General features: G+C 32.9%; 1 protein-coding gene across 7 annotated transcripts in view; it reads left to right on the top strand.

Annotated features, from left to right (window-relative positions):
• The window catches only part of LOC124360069 (dystrophin, isoforms A/C/F/G/H-like), a 1,186,422-nt gene that overhangs the window by 1,131,827 nt on the left and 38,717 nt on the right, over positions 1-15,878 (top strand). For all 7 annotated transcript variants that reach the window (XM_046813341.1, XM_046813339.1, XM_046813338.1 and 4 more), the window contains one exon: positions 11,376-11,542. In XM_046813341.1, coding sequence (XP_046669297.1) covers positions 11,376-11,542 — 167 coding nt within the window. The remainder of the gene's footprint in view (positions 1-11,375; positions 11,543-15,878) is intronic.

Below are 15,878 nucleotides of genomic sequence, written 5' to 3'. Positions count from 1 at the left end.
GTACATTTGCACAAACTGTGACAGTTCGCCTTTCACCCCCCCCCCCCAAACCCACCTCACCCAACCTCATCATGTTGTGTCTGTTTAGCTACATTACACCCATTACTCCAGTCAATATTATGTAAGTTTCACCACTGTGCTTATGTGAAGTTGGGCTAAGTTGGGCTTGTTCTTTAATAATCTAAAACATAGAATGTAATTTACTAATAAAAATTAAAATTTTAGCTATTTTAAGTTGTTATCACGTAATATTATCCTAGCAAGTTCTCAATATAGCAAGCCATCAATTATTATTACATTTAAAATAATCTAATACAATTTACTGTAAGAGAAATTGAGTTTAATTAAATTATACTAAGAGTGCAACTAGTGCAAACATGTGTTTTTCGCGTCTAGCGAAAAACGAAATAAAATAAGGAAACCTATCACGTCAAGTAATTAAGTCACCGGAATAGTGATTAAAACGTAAGGAATAGAAAATTTAATTTGAAGGATTAAAGTTTAAGTAAATCTTATACTAGCAAACATTGTAACAATACAACGGTTTCCATATTGTATAATCTTTGGTTGTGACGAAAACTGTCAATGTAATGTACTTTGTAACTAGCTAGGATCAATGTAGCAAACACACAAACCATATCCCAAATTGTATGTTTATTTTATGATGATTTTATGGTTATTTTTTGTATTTTTGTTTTGTTTTGTTTTGTTTTTTTGTTGTTGTTGTTAATTTGTCTATATTTAGTTGTTTTTAGGAGGGTTCATTATAAAAATTAAGAATTCCTTATTATTTGGTGGTTTTACATCATTAATTATGTTCATCCTTTGTTTGTTACATTAAAATTCACCATTCTTCGAATTTTACAATTTTGAATTAACATCGAATCGGACATAAAATGATGTAATTTTGTGTTTAATGATCATTAATTGCAAGGAATGCAAACAAATTGTCTAGCTGTAATGAAAGCTGATTAAAACTGTGTTGTCGGTAATGGTGTCGTTGGAATGTGAAATGATATAGTTGCTATAAACCAAAGGTTATAGGACGGGTTATTAAATGCTTTCATAGGGATTTATTCTTGCTACCAGCCCTTTTAATTTTTAGTTTATTACGGCCATATTTCCTTTCAACCCCACTCAAAAGTCTTGATTTTTAGTAGATCATTGGAGCGTCATATTTTGTAGGGTTTTTAAATGTGAAGTTCGCTCCAATACCTATTTAATACACATATTCCAAGTCAGATCCAGTGGTGGTTAATGTGTTTGGGTTTATTTATAAATGTTCTGTTATGCATTGTATTTTGTAACTTGACTTTATTATCAAACAACTGTACAAACATATTATATCGGAAATTACTATTTGAAATTTTTATGGACAAAAATTAACATGAAAACTGCTGGTGATCGTTTCAGGAAGACTAAATTAATGTATGTCATAGTAATTATCTAATTATTATGAATTCTATTATTATCATGTTAAATGAATATTATTATATTGTAATCAGATTTTAGTAACGTCTTTGAGACTTAACGTCTTAACGTATAAACATTAATTGTGATTTTTAATATTCAACCACTTTATAATAACATAATGTTTTCCGGATAACAAAACTGTTATTGAGCAGAGTATGCATACAGAACATTGTTTGACGAATTTCACAAATGCCCCGCTTATAACAGTTATTTATACAGTGTGATTAAAAACCTTATTGGCTGATCGATTTTTTTGTTCCATTTTCACTTACTGAACATATCACCTTAAATACAACCATCAATGTCAATAGCAAACTCATCTTCAATGTCATGGCACTATTCACCTTTATTTATCTAACCACTGTTCAGATCAGTTAACTTCCGCTTCCCCAGCTTCGAGATGTGATGAGTCCATCGACCTTACTTTCCAGATCGCCACAAAGTACTGCCTCGGCGACCGGATTCGTTATTAGGACAGTTAAATCAGGTGCAGGTTTTTTCCACAACTTCATCACCATAACTGCCTTCTACTTTCTTTAATTTCAAGAAAAAAGTGGATGACAATTCAGTTACGTCGCCATCCAAAAGTGCAAACCTTCCATTCAGTATAGTAATCCTCTACACCTAGTGAAGCTTAAAAATATGTAAAAACAACTATAATATTTAAACTTGAAAAAAATTAAAACACTTATAAATTAACTAAGTGAGTTAATTATTATTTAGAACAAAAATGCTTCACTATTTTTTTGTACTTGCGACAGATTTAGCTGCACTTTTACGTTACGTAACTATTTTTTTAAAGTAATAATGTAGCCTATCCCGTTATAAATTGGTTGTAAACCGGTCATATGTCACTTGTTAATAATCTTGAGTTTTCTGTCATTTTTGTTATGTTTTATATTTTTTATCTGTGATAAATTTTGATTTGTTAGTACATGCTGTGTACGTGTAGTAAATGCTAAATAATTTTTACAAAATTGCAATAGTTGCATCAATGATTTTTTACAATGTGTTCTATGACGGTTTTTATTGTCCGGAACATAATATAAGTTTATGAGCGCAATTACTAAGTGACGACTGGCAGCTGAGCCGAATAAAAATTTCAAAACATTACTTAAAATGTGTATTGATATTCAAAATACATTCTATGATATTACGCAGTTTATTATAGGGTTGATTATAAAATATTTGAAATTAATATAAAAATATAAAATATATTTAAGATTAATTATATTAATTGTTACGATCAAGAAAATTCTTTTTACAAAAAACACTAGGGAGATATTCTCACATTCACAAGATAACCCAGGCTTTGCCAACTCTTGAGTCCTTTTCCACATTACCTGATAGGATGACGACGTCTTTATGTTATTAATATTTTTTAATTACATCGCAATAAAACATATGTTGGTGTATTCACTTTTGTCGTTCTAACCTCAAGGTGTCTCAAGAACTGAAATACTCTTTTTCGCTTCTTTAATTAATGAATTCAATGTTAGAAATTTACATTTTATGTTTCTATTTACTCAAACACCCTAATAATTTTAAATTCATGTAAATAAGTCACAATTCAGGGAATACAATCATTCATTATATTTCATTATGTTACACTTCCATAAAAAATTGCATATTTTCCCTTTAGTTTTGTTACAAATAATTGTAGTTTTACAGGCAGTGAAAGCATTAAGCTCAATGCGAAGAAGAGCGAGGGCGTATACTAAGAAATGTTAACCTATGACCTGACTATACCTAGAACAGATTAGGTTATCATTCAACGAGTACTACACTCTTAGATCCAAGAATGTGAAAAAACTCTTTACAAAGGTCATTCTATGAAATTAAACCACATGGAGAGAAGGCTCTGTTGGGAGAGTATCTTCCAGATGTTTTGTTTGCGGCGTTAATCCCGTAAGCCGGCAGCAGGTCCTCTGTAGGGCAAAGCATACTGTGGTCAGGCCAGACGACTATAGCGCAGGATTAAAAGTGGACTAAGAGGATTGCGGCGGGGTGACCGCAAGTCCCTGACAGAATGTGCAGTTGTTGACATTCCTCTTGTAGTTGCAGTGGCCGGCCCGCTCTGCGGTCCGTGGTCTGGCTCTATCTGCCGGGTCTCCGTAGTTTACTTAGCGCATGTTCTCTGTTTTAATTAACATGTGATATTCTGAGTAATGTGTATACTCAATTGCCACCGGGAGGGATATGTGTGTCTGCACCTCGTCTTATAAATAATTACACTGTAAATTGGTGAATGTAATTAACTTTGATCATAGCTATTTTTGGTTAAATGTAATTTATATTAGTAGGTACTTAGTTGGAATGCGCATAATTCAACTTATTCTTACAGTCATAGAATAAAAACAACATAAATATTTCTGTATATTCTAAAAAGAATTTTTTATCGTTTCTTTTACAATTGCAACCGCTTTTTAAAAAACAGCCTGAGTGATCCTTTAATATTGGAGTCAAACCACAATACTTAAAACAAAACTACTAAACAACTCCTTTTTGGCAAGTGTTTTTAGCATCCTTTATTGGGTTGTGTTCTTTGGCTATTGATATTATATTTTTTATACACAATAAGAGTTAATTCTAATACTAGAGCCTCTTTATGGTCTGTTACTGTTGATTTAGCTAATCAAATACAGTTTGTTAATTTGGCTGAATAAATAAGTTACGTGTACGTCACTGAGGGTGCGTGAATTTCAATCCTTCTGCATTCTCATTTTATTAAATATTAATTAAAAAGGAAGTGTTGTGTCATACGAATACTTAAGTGATAGGCTTCAATGTCGCTCAGCCAAATTCATGGTTTGATATTCACCATTTTAAGCCTCATTCTTGTCTATGTAGAAATGAAGTTTCATGCCAAATTTCAAGTCTACAGATGAAATATTTTTCGAGATGTCTTGCCACATAATATATTTACACATTTGTTCATTAAGATAAGTTTCATAGCAATGTTTCATATAGCAAATAATAAAAGTTCAGGTGAGCTAGGGATGATAATACAAGTGCACTGAAATCAAACCTTTTCACAAACTCAGTGAATAAAAGGGTGACATGTTAAAATCTTGTATGATTGTATTCATTATGTTTACAAATTTATTTATTCATCTATTTTCTCGACTAATAAATAATCGCTAAACAATACTGTTTTGAGGTTATGTTAAAGTTATGTAAATTGTCCATATTTAGAAGTGATTGTATATGAAATTCATTTGCAAGGAATACTTTAGTTATAAATATTTAGTACAGTATATAATTACTGTTGCAAGACATTTTGTCAAGTGACTCATAGACATTCTGTAATAATTAAACATTCATATTATTCGATAGACCTATCAAACTTGGGAATTGCAAACTAAAGTAGTTATTTCAGTGTTCGTTTTGACTCCAATCATCGGTTCATTTGCATATTGTTCAATCGTTAAATGTAACGTCCATGAAGAGTGGTATTAATGTAACCCAATTGGTTTCGTTCCATTTAATTCTGAGTCAATTTAAAGTTAATTTTCATAAAAGTAGCTTATTTTTCCAGTCATAGATACTTTTCGGACAAACTCTGATGAGAAGTGTTGCATTTTTATAATAATATTTAATTGCCATCTGAGCATTGAATTATAGTAATCAATTAATCGTTAAGATATAAATACATTTTTATATCCGTTCTTTTTGTGATAAATACCACTCTGACAGTTAAATATGGTTGATAATACTATTGCGTTGTACTTCATAGAAAACATCGTGTAAATTAAAGGACTTACTCTAACCCACATCTTGAAATAACGTATTTTATTACAATCTTATCAATGTAATAATTTGTTGGTTTATATACCAAAACTAGTAAAACAGCCAACAAAGTAATTTGATTAAAAAATTACAAGGCCGGTCGAAACACAATTAAATACCTTTTCCTCGCTTTGAAATATCAACTTCAGTCAACTGAATATTTTTAAACGTAACAATAGTTTATAACACCAGTTTCGAGAGTTCCAGTCAATATGACTCTCCAAGCAAGCTAGTTGAAGTAGTTCAAGAATTTAATTGTGTCTCGACCCGGTTTGAACCGAAACCCGTAAATAGTAACTACGTAAAATAGTAAATCTCATACTAGTACATATTATTAGTTTTATAAAGTATAAATTGTTACAAGATAAGGACAGATCATTACATTCTTGAGACGCCCTGCGGATAGACAGACGGTCATACAAAGAGAAATTTTCACACCCCCCCCCCCGCACACATAAGGAAAAAAAAAAAATTGTGCCATCATACTGAATGACAGTCCTCATTGACGCTCCGCCAAATCCCTTGCACGGACATGCACCATCATAGAATACATTCTTGTCGATGTAGAAATGAATGTTCATTCAAACTGTAAGGTCTAAAATTGGATTCTTTCTCGAGATATCACGCCATATCTCGTACATGATACATTCACACTGTTGCTCATTACGTTGGGGCTCATAGCAGAGTTAAAAGTCTACACAAAGTGAGAATGTGGTATTTGATGGGATAGTGTATGTATTTATTCTAAGATTTTATCTTTGCTACCATGATTTCCTATAAGGAAATTGAAATAATATTCGCCTACGCTCAGCCAAAACCCACAATGTGAGTCACCTCAATGGACCTCGGTGTTGCCTGTATAGAAATGCAGCTTAATAAAAAAATTCAAATCTATACTGACGTTTGTAATGTTGAATTCGTTGTTTAAAAGTAGCGAAAAATTCAACTATTCAAAGGCTTCAACGTAAGTTGTAATCCTTTGGTATGAGAAAAGTTATCAAAAGTTTAATGTACTTAGGAGGCAACTAGCTACAATGTAGCGAACACTCAAACCATTCATCATCTCTCCGTTTGTTTTATGTGGTTTTGTTTCGCTTTCGTCCACGATTATGTTACGAGTTTTGTCTAGACCCAGGCATAATACAAATTAAAATTACTAGGAAATTTGTACTATTTAATTTATGCTTATTTACTTTATTTGTTTGCTTAATGAATATAAACACCACACATCTTTCAGTTTTGGTGCTTAATTGAATTACAAACAGACCAAGCCAATATCGTGGCAATGAAGAAAGAATATTCCAACAGGGTATGAAAATGAACGGATAATTCAAACTGTGTTGTCGTTAATTGTGTCGATGAAACGGGGAGTGATATAGTTGCAATAAACCATTGGTTATGGCGCGAGATATTAAATGCTTTCATTGGGAGTTACTGTCGCCATCATCCTCTCTTTATTCTTTACTGTATTAGGAGCTTATCACTTTAAACGCTGCTTAAACCTTTTAGATAATTGGAATGCAAAGTGATAAAGAATGTAATTATTACAATTATTAGTGTACGCACACTTTCAGACCTTTTCATTGGCCAAATGATGAGTACTTGGATGTTTAATTAAACCTATCAACAACTGTGCAACAAATCCTTCACCTTACTTACACATCTCTATATTTTGAAGTAATTCACTCCATACATTGTTATAATCACTGTTTTTTTTATTGCAATTTTGAGAATACCAATTGTTTGGCTGATCCGGAGTGAGAGAATGTAAAATAGAAAATATAACAGAGAAAGGCTAAACTCGCTAGAACTTTGAATTAGAATTTATCTAGATATTGATCTGAAATGGCGCTCTATGATTAACTCGGCCTCAATATGTAAGCAGCTTATATTTTACTACTTCCAGAAGTGTGCGTTTGAAAACGCCATAATCGTGGGAAGCGGGCCATCAAATTAGATATATATATTGAGTTTAGTTCAGTTAGTAGTGTGGCCTCTTACTGTGCTGCCACAAACTTGACTGCTGGAATGTAGCTTAATTTTCGTCTGAAGAGGTCCAAACAAATTCGGTACTCTCCATCTACATTACACGTAATTACGTAGTCTAGGTGTCCCTGGTGTCGAAACAATGTAAAGAATTCTGAAGCTGAAAACAAAATGGAGCTAAGTCAAAATTCACAAATATCGATTTATTGTAACTCAAAATACATAAAACACATAAATATCGGAAATTCAGAAGTCAGGCTCAATCAAACTAGTTTATATTATCTGTTTCCTACCAGCAAATAGTTTTCAATAACCAAATGAACAAATGACATCTAATATTTGATGAAGCTGGAGGAGCTTGATAATTCTAGTCTTAGAGTATATTTACCAACTGTATATGATCCCAAGTTACCAAAATTTAGTATTCAAAAGCCAATTTTACATCTTCACTGTATATACTGGTGGTTGAAATAAGTGGTTTTCAATATTTATCATACCAGGAGCTGAAACATTCCAGTACATTTCTTAGGCAAATTAAATATAAGAAATATAGCCATAACTGTTTGTTTTTTAACCAATTTACACGAACAATATATAGTTAGATTGATCCGTAAAATTCCAACAAAACACTGACGTGGTGCATTTGACGTATATTTCACATTTTTCGAAATATTTAACGTTTAAAACTTGACATATTGAAACAGAAAACGAGAGTATGTTTTTAATATTTTATGTGCTATTTTTTAACTTAACATAAATTCCAAACTTGTAGTTTCTTTAACAGTTTTCGAGTTAATATAAAAATCCCACCAATAGACTGACTATTAAAGAAGCGAGATATATAGGCCATGTAAACCTCTTGTGAAGCATTTTTTAAAAATATATCTTCTTAATTTAAATATTTGTATATATTTAAATATATGTGTTATACTTGTATATTCAAAATATTAGTCTGTGTTGATTACATTTCTCTTAGGTTAAAATTGTTTAAACAGCTCGTATTGTTAATTACCCATTACGTTGTAATGTAAACAATATTTTCCCCGTAACGATAACAGTTTTGCCTATCAGAGAATTATTTCTTAAGATGTGCCTGTGTGTAAATAGTATGCTTTAGTACATTCCTATTTAAAAAACCTTCAATAAATTCATTGTCTATAACGAAACTGCGTAGAATGCAGACCACAAATAATGAGGTGCACGGTTATATAGAGGAGAGGCAGAATATTTTGTTTGCAGTAATTAATCCCATAAGCCTTGTGAAGGTCCTGCGTAATGAGCTACGCTAACTGAGGTCAGGCCAGTCGAGTCTATAGCACAGGATTAAAAGAGGACTAAGAGGATTGTGGTGGGACTGACCGCACGCGTCGCTGTGTGACAGAATGTTGTGTTGTTGACATTTCTCTTGTAGTTACAGCGGCACGCTGTGGTCCGTCATCCGGCTCTCTGTGGTTTGCCTCAGTCCACGTTTAAAATATATGATTCTCTTCGGTATCATCATACAAACGACAGGAAGCATGCTGTATATTGGGAATTTATTTAACAATAAAAATATATTTTTTACTGGTTATTTTCTTTCTCCTTTCAGTTTATTTTCGATAATTATTTAGTTGTCCATACAGTACTGGTTTTCATGCAGGGTTTCTCATCTCTCTTGTTAGTCCATGGGCATAGATCCATCGTGCATTGTATAAGGACACCTGTACTATAATCTCTTGAAATCCATGTAGTAATTCATCTTAGGAAATACATCTATCGCCAACAGAGCTAGTTTTGGGAAGAGTCAAAAAGGCTAAGAATACTGAATAAAGTTTGCGTAGGCGAGTTACTTGTCATTTAAACTTACATATAATTACATCAGCGTCAACCCGCGAGATAAAGGGTATGGAGGTCACCCTTTTCAAGCAAATAATAAATTGTCGGTTGGCAACAAGAATGAATGTCGCCCGGAGCGCCTGATGCAATTATCACACTAAAGACTTATTTGTATATTGATCGTACAGCTATATTCTTTTCTGTATCAAACTAAAAGTGTCAATATTCATTCCAGAACTCGTATTGTACTTCCTCAGTTCTGTTATTTAATTAAATTGTATTTTCCTCATTTGTTTTCTTCATGCTGTTATATTTATTTTGGTCCAATTGTGAAAGAGTTATAGTATTTGCGTATAACTTGTGCTACCGCTCTCTTTTGGAAGCCAGATTTTAATCCTATTCCAATCATTAAGTTATTTACAGTTTGTACTTCAATATCAATGTATTTTGTAATTTAAGAATGTTATGTATTTTATTTAAACAGTTGTATTGCTCTTATTAAAGAAATGATCAAACTCTTAAACGTATTCAAGAATTTACAGTGCTTAAGAAATGTGTAAACGAAATAAGACGTGTTTAGGAGAAAATTTATTCCAAATATCGCATTCTTATAATGTACATCTAGTTGTTTAAATAAAGAAAAATGAACAGTAGCGAGTGGTAAAGGTATTACGTCTGATATAAAAACGTGTATTAATCAATACAGTGGAGAGAGTTCATGTGAATGGTGTAAACCGCAGTTTCAACAAAGTTTTAATGAAATTTCATCAGCTGACCGTTACACCTCGGGCTACTGGATTACATTTTTTAATTTCACGAACATGTTTGAAACACGCAGGCCATGTGCTTTGTGTCAACACTGTGAAGAATGTCATATACGACGTCATATGATTTGTTCATAAACAAACAGCCCACTAGGTTATGTAATTTTGGCAATGATATATCATAAAAGTAGTCGTTATTAGGAAGCCGCCATGTCTTTTAATAATCAAGTCGGTGTCCATACGTCTATTCGATAGCTCGTAGCATAAAGGTTGTAAAAGCTGGAGACTTGTACTACATTTTTCATGGTCCAAATAAAAAAATTATTTGAGGGTTCAAAAAGCCAAAGGGCAGTCCATTCAGTTCTTCTGTGCGTGTACCCTTGATAAAGAGGTCCAGGAAACTTAATACATCGGTCACTCTTGGTTGAAGGAAGAATTCTATTGATTTTAGGTTTGAAAGATTGAAAAGTACTCAAATTTTTTACCTGTCCGTCTGTGCGATAATTCTAGATAAAAGGTCCTAGAGATTTGAAGCTTGGTACATAGGTTCCTCTTGGTACAAGGAAGAATTCTTTTGATTTTAGGTTTAAAAGATTGAAAAGTACTCAAATTCTTTACCTGTCCGTCTGTGCGATAATTCCAGATAAAAGGTCCTAGAGATTTGAAGCTTGGTACTTAGGTTTCTCTTGGTACAAGGAAGAATTCTTTTGATTTTAGGTTTAAAAGATTGAAAAGTACTCAAATTCTTTACCTGTCCGTCTGTGCGATAATTCTAGATGAAAGGTCCTAGAGATTTGAAGCTTGGTACATAGGTTCCTCTTGGTACAAGGAAGAATTCTTTTGATTTTAGGTTTAAAAGATTGAAAAGTACTCAAATTTTTTACCTGTCCGTCTGTGCGATAATTCTAGATGAAAGGTCCTAGAGATTTGAAGCTTGGTACATAAGTTCCACTTGGTACAAGGAAGAATTCTTTTGATTTTAGGTTTAAAATATTAAAAAGTATTCCATTTGTTATCTGTCCGTCTGTACGATAATTCTAGATCCTAGATTCTAGGTCTTAGAGATTTGAAGCTTGATACATAGGTTTCTCTTGGTTGAAGGAAGAATTCTATTTATTTTGGTGTCAAAATGATACTACTGCTTTGGAAGTTTTTACTTCAAAAGCCATCTGTTTTACATGTTAAATAGATATCTGGAGATACTGTGTAAACATTGCAGAGCAACATGGTAGGAACATGCTTTGAATCCAATGGCAAAGAGGAATTGCAAATTTCAGAGGTTTTGATTTAATTTTGTAATTTTAATGATGAAGATTTTTAACTTCTACACAGTCCTAAGATTCATGTAAACGTTAACTTGACATAAGTTGCGTTTTAAGTGGTATACAGCTTATGCATTAGAATAGTAATCAATTTCTTTACTCATTCTTTAGAGCTCGAGAATGTTATTTCCCCTATGACAACTATCATGTGTACTTCCCATTTTGTACCCCTACATGAGTTCCTTTACTAAAGGCCAATATTTACGGAGTGAATGTCTGGTTGCAGCTGGGCGAGACGTGGACGGAGACTCCAGAGGGTACCGGAGTGCCGAGGAACAGGCACGGGAGCTGACACGATGTATCCGACGCGAGGTGAACAAGCTGTCGGAGAAGTGGAACGCCCTGATCGACCGATCGGACCAGTGGCAGAGGAAACTGGACGACAGTTTAGCGGTGAGTATATGTCTGCATGACTGGGGCGTTGATTAGCGCCAGAGAGAACAAGTCACTTTCAGGATCGGTAAAAACTCTCTGGGACACGTTCTGGCACTCCGCTGGTCCTGATTGGCACACAGCCATCACCACTGTTGACCCATATTCTTTCTCATAGCACCCTTCCTTCCTCCCACACCTTTCTCGTTACAGCACCACACCCATCACTACCTCACGACATCTGTCTCTTTGGCTTTCTGTTCTGTGTACCCTAGAGAGGACTTCTTAGCTCTAACTTCGCCTGCTAAAATAAAAAATCTTCTGCCATTCTAGGATCCAACTCATTGGCATATCCAGGGTTGCGTTGGAGGGTGAACTCATTTATTTATTTATTTATTGTATCAACGGTTACACCATTTCCATTCAATAACAAATTATAGACTCAAGAATACTTGACTACTTACTTAATAATTATATTATATCAATGAGAATTTACCAAGATAGTCTAAATAAGTGACAGATACATTGATAAGAATATCAAAAACAACTAAAATCCATAACAATAACGAGTAAATTAAATAATAACAAAAAGCAACTAACAATATACACTGCTCAAACAATCTACTTATGTTGTTACACTAACAGAAAAAAAAGCATCAAATTTAACAATGTATAAATAAATAAGTTAGAAACAATAACAATAATAATAATAACAATAATAATGATATTTTAACAATAATAAATAGATAAAAATTCAATAATTTGATGTGTGTGATAAATTTAACAGTGATAAAAATAAATAAGTTAACAACAATATAAATAATTTAAACAATAACATAACATATGACAATATTTAATAATAACTATATAAGCAACAACAATGACCAATTAATCTACAAATCACAAACTTAGATGTGAACTGGACGCAATAAATAATGTTAATAAGTGCATGATATGGTAAACATATGATCAAGACTAATTGGTACACAATAACAAGTAAGAATAAATATTAGTAAGTAGTTTATAACTTAAAAAGTCTTCTTAATGCTGATTCAGAATCAAAGAAGAAATCATATCCCAGCCCCGAAGACAGTGCATTTCCTCTTCTTTGGAGTCTAGGCAGACAACTATGAATAAAACAACTCAACATAGCAATAGTTTCATTATCCCTTTCTTGAGGGAAAGGAGTTTCCACCTTATTTTTTGGATGGGGTAAAACAAAAAATGGATAAAAACTTCAAGAAGTGGGTGAATGGATACACATTTCCGTGTTCTTATAATATATGCTCTCATCGTCTCCTATATATCAACGGATATGTTGGCATAAGCACATGAACTAACTAGCACACGTCCTTCTCTCAATCCCATAAGAGTGAGGTCCTGTCTAAGAGTACTTCAGCTTGTGTAAAATATCCCCAAGCTTGAACATCTTCAATATACATTAACATAACAGACAATGGGTATTCTAACACTAGATTAAATTAAATTAACTTCCAATTATATATCTCTTTATGTGGGCATATTTATAATAAAAAAGGAATCCGGTTACTGTGGCCAAGTGGTTAACTCCTGTGTGCCTGTGGTTCCAATATTCGAGCAACTGGGAATTCCAGAAAGTACTAATACACTAGTCAACAAACACAACAAATATACTACTCCCAAATGAATATTTCACTTTTTATTTTACGTTCATCTTTAAAGTTCATGAAATGTACAATTTTACGTATTACTGAGATTTTAGTAAACGCATGTCCTTGCCATCGTATTTATACCTTTCCCAGACCGTTTGGGAGGGGGTTGCCCCCTCAATCTCGACTGAATACACCACTGATCTTCCTTGCCATTATGATCATACTCGTATTATTAAAGAAAATTATGAATTTTATAGATTCCCGCTGTTATAATGATAAAAATGAGTGATTGTGTTGCCGATTCTAAATACTACTTAAATGAAAAATGTTGTTATGAACTGTCTATAAGTAATATTGATTATTTTTCTAAGCACAATCATTATAGATTTGCCTTGTTATCTAATCATCTTATGCTTTATAAAAATAACTTTGCTGTTAATTCCGACAAATTCGTAAAAGGTTCTACGCAAACAATTTCCACATATAATAGTAAATGAAACGATTTTGAAGTCTGAATGTTTGACTCTGAATCAGTTTTCACTTACTTATTTTACCTAATTTAAATATACGTAATAAATAAAATCATAAATGGTTCTGAGTAGTTACTTTATAAAACTGCAACAAGAAAATATTGAAGTTTACTGTTGTTTAATAACGTGAGGTATTCAATCTGCCATACAGTAAGCTCCTTTGTAGGCGATAAACTATACTTTGCAGCAGTTAATTTGTTTTACAGAAGTTTTAGACAGCTACTATGTTATACATTGTACCATGAGCAGGGCTGTATTTAGCTTTGGCGAGCCCCGGAAAAGATTTTCGGCCAGGCCCCGTCATGTCACACCAACGTGCCCCCGTTACCCCGTACACGTGTAGCGGGGCCCGGTCCGGGCCCCGGTAAAATTGTCCGAAAAGCCCGGTCTGAGTACGGGCCCTAACTGTAGGATTTCATAGTATGGGTTAAATCATTAATAATTCATCGTTTCCATCTCATTCATATAAATTGCATTTAAAATGAATGATTAACTTCCTTGAATTTAATTGTATTTCCATTAGAAATATAGTTTTTAGGCAGACAATATGGTAGTGCAATAAAGTAATAAATAAATGAACAAATTGATAAATAAATTCAGTGGGTTTATTATAATGAATAGTCAACTAAAACCCTTTTTAAAGATTACTTTATTATTATTTTAAAATGATTAAGAAGAAAATAAGAAAAACCAATAAAATCAAAATGATACAACCTAATCCTAATAATAAAGAAATTCAGAAATATATATATGCATACCTATCAATACTAAATTAAACAAAGCTGTTCGAAAAACCTTTCAAAATTCAAAATCTTCCATCAGTTACTCAACAAGAAATAATACGTCTAAACTTACTGAACAAAAATGATGACAAACGAGAATTATACAAACAATCTGGAGTATACAAAATTAACTGTAGTGACTGTGAAAGCTATTATATTGGACAAACTGGCAGAAATTGTAATAAAAGGTTTAAGGAATATATACAAGCTTTGAAAACCAATAATAAGTCTGCAATAAAATCAATTTACTATGAACATTTCATGGACATTAGACATCCATGAACATTAGAAACTGACCATACTATAAAAATGTTGAAAAGAACATGGACATTTTAGATATCGAAAGCAAAGGAGAAAACTCAAACACAAAAGAAGAGTAATATATCCATCTAAATTATAATAAAGATCCTCATAACAGTTTAAATAGCAATATAAATAATAAGACAAACCCTATTTTTGAAGAAATAAAAATATTAAATACGGAATATTTCTCAAAATTACAACTATGTTATATAAATTTAATATCTGTTTAAATGGTCCACGTGTGTATATTTAGTTGTTTATTATTTATTTAGAGGTTAATGTACACTGATGATGGTTGAATACCGAAATACGTGTATGGCAATAAAGTAATTAAAAGAAGGCTTTTAGTTCACTATTCATTATACTAATATAAAGTTAACCCTGTAATGTAGAGTTCATGAAATAATAAATAGTTTCTTGAGTGTGATAAAAATGTTGAAAATAATGAATATTATTACATTTTATTTCAAAACTCAATTTAATTAGTCAGAAAGAATATATCTAAATGAAGCCACTATAAAAAGCAATTACTTGATACAGAAGGACTTCCTAAATGCAGTTTGTAATACAAGAAGTCTTCTCCAGTGGGTACAATCCACTAGCTTCAACAAAATGGAAGAGCATGTGTAGCATTTAATGCTCTCATCCGTCCTCCTGAGAAGGCAACATTTTTCACTCCCGCCGCAAACTGAATCCTCCAATAAAACAGCTGAATAACTCCTTACAAATTACCGTCGTAACGTTGTTTGCATCAAGTCCGTGACGACCCATCGCGTCCGCTGACTTTATTACACCCTCCACTAACAGCGGTAATGTCCGACTTGAAATCAGAAGTGTCTCGCTGCTTATAAATGTGAATGGATCGAGCAACTCCAATCTCACCGGTTCCCAGAGGAACGTATAAAGTAGAAAGTTCCCGTTAGACTCTCGCGGCTGGCAGCATATAGATTGACTGCTTCAATGATAAAATAAACAGCGACTTCTATCCCGAAGTGCGACACCAAAGGCAACACGTCTTCCTTGAGCTGATGAAAATATATCACCCCGGTTCCTGTATGTTGCCGTCCCTCTCTGATGTGTCGTTTATCACAATCTGATAAATATCCTCCTT

Source organism: Homalodisca vitripennis, chromosome 4, assembly GCF_021130785.1.
Source record: "Homalodisca vitripennis isolate AUS2020 chromosome 4, UT_GWSS_2.1, whole genome shotgun sequence".
Classification (NCBI taxonomy): Eukaryota; Metazoa; Arthropoda; class Insecta; order Hemiptera; family Cicadellidae; genus Homalodisca; species Homalodisca vitripennis.
This window is presented reverse-complemented; position numbering and strand designations above follow the sequence as displayed.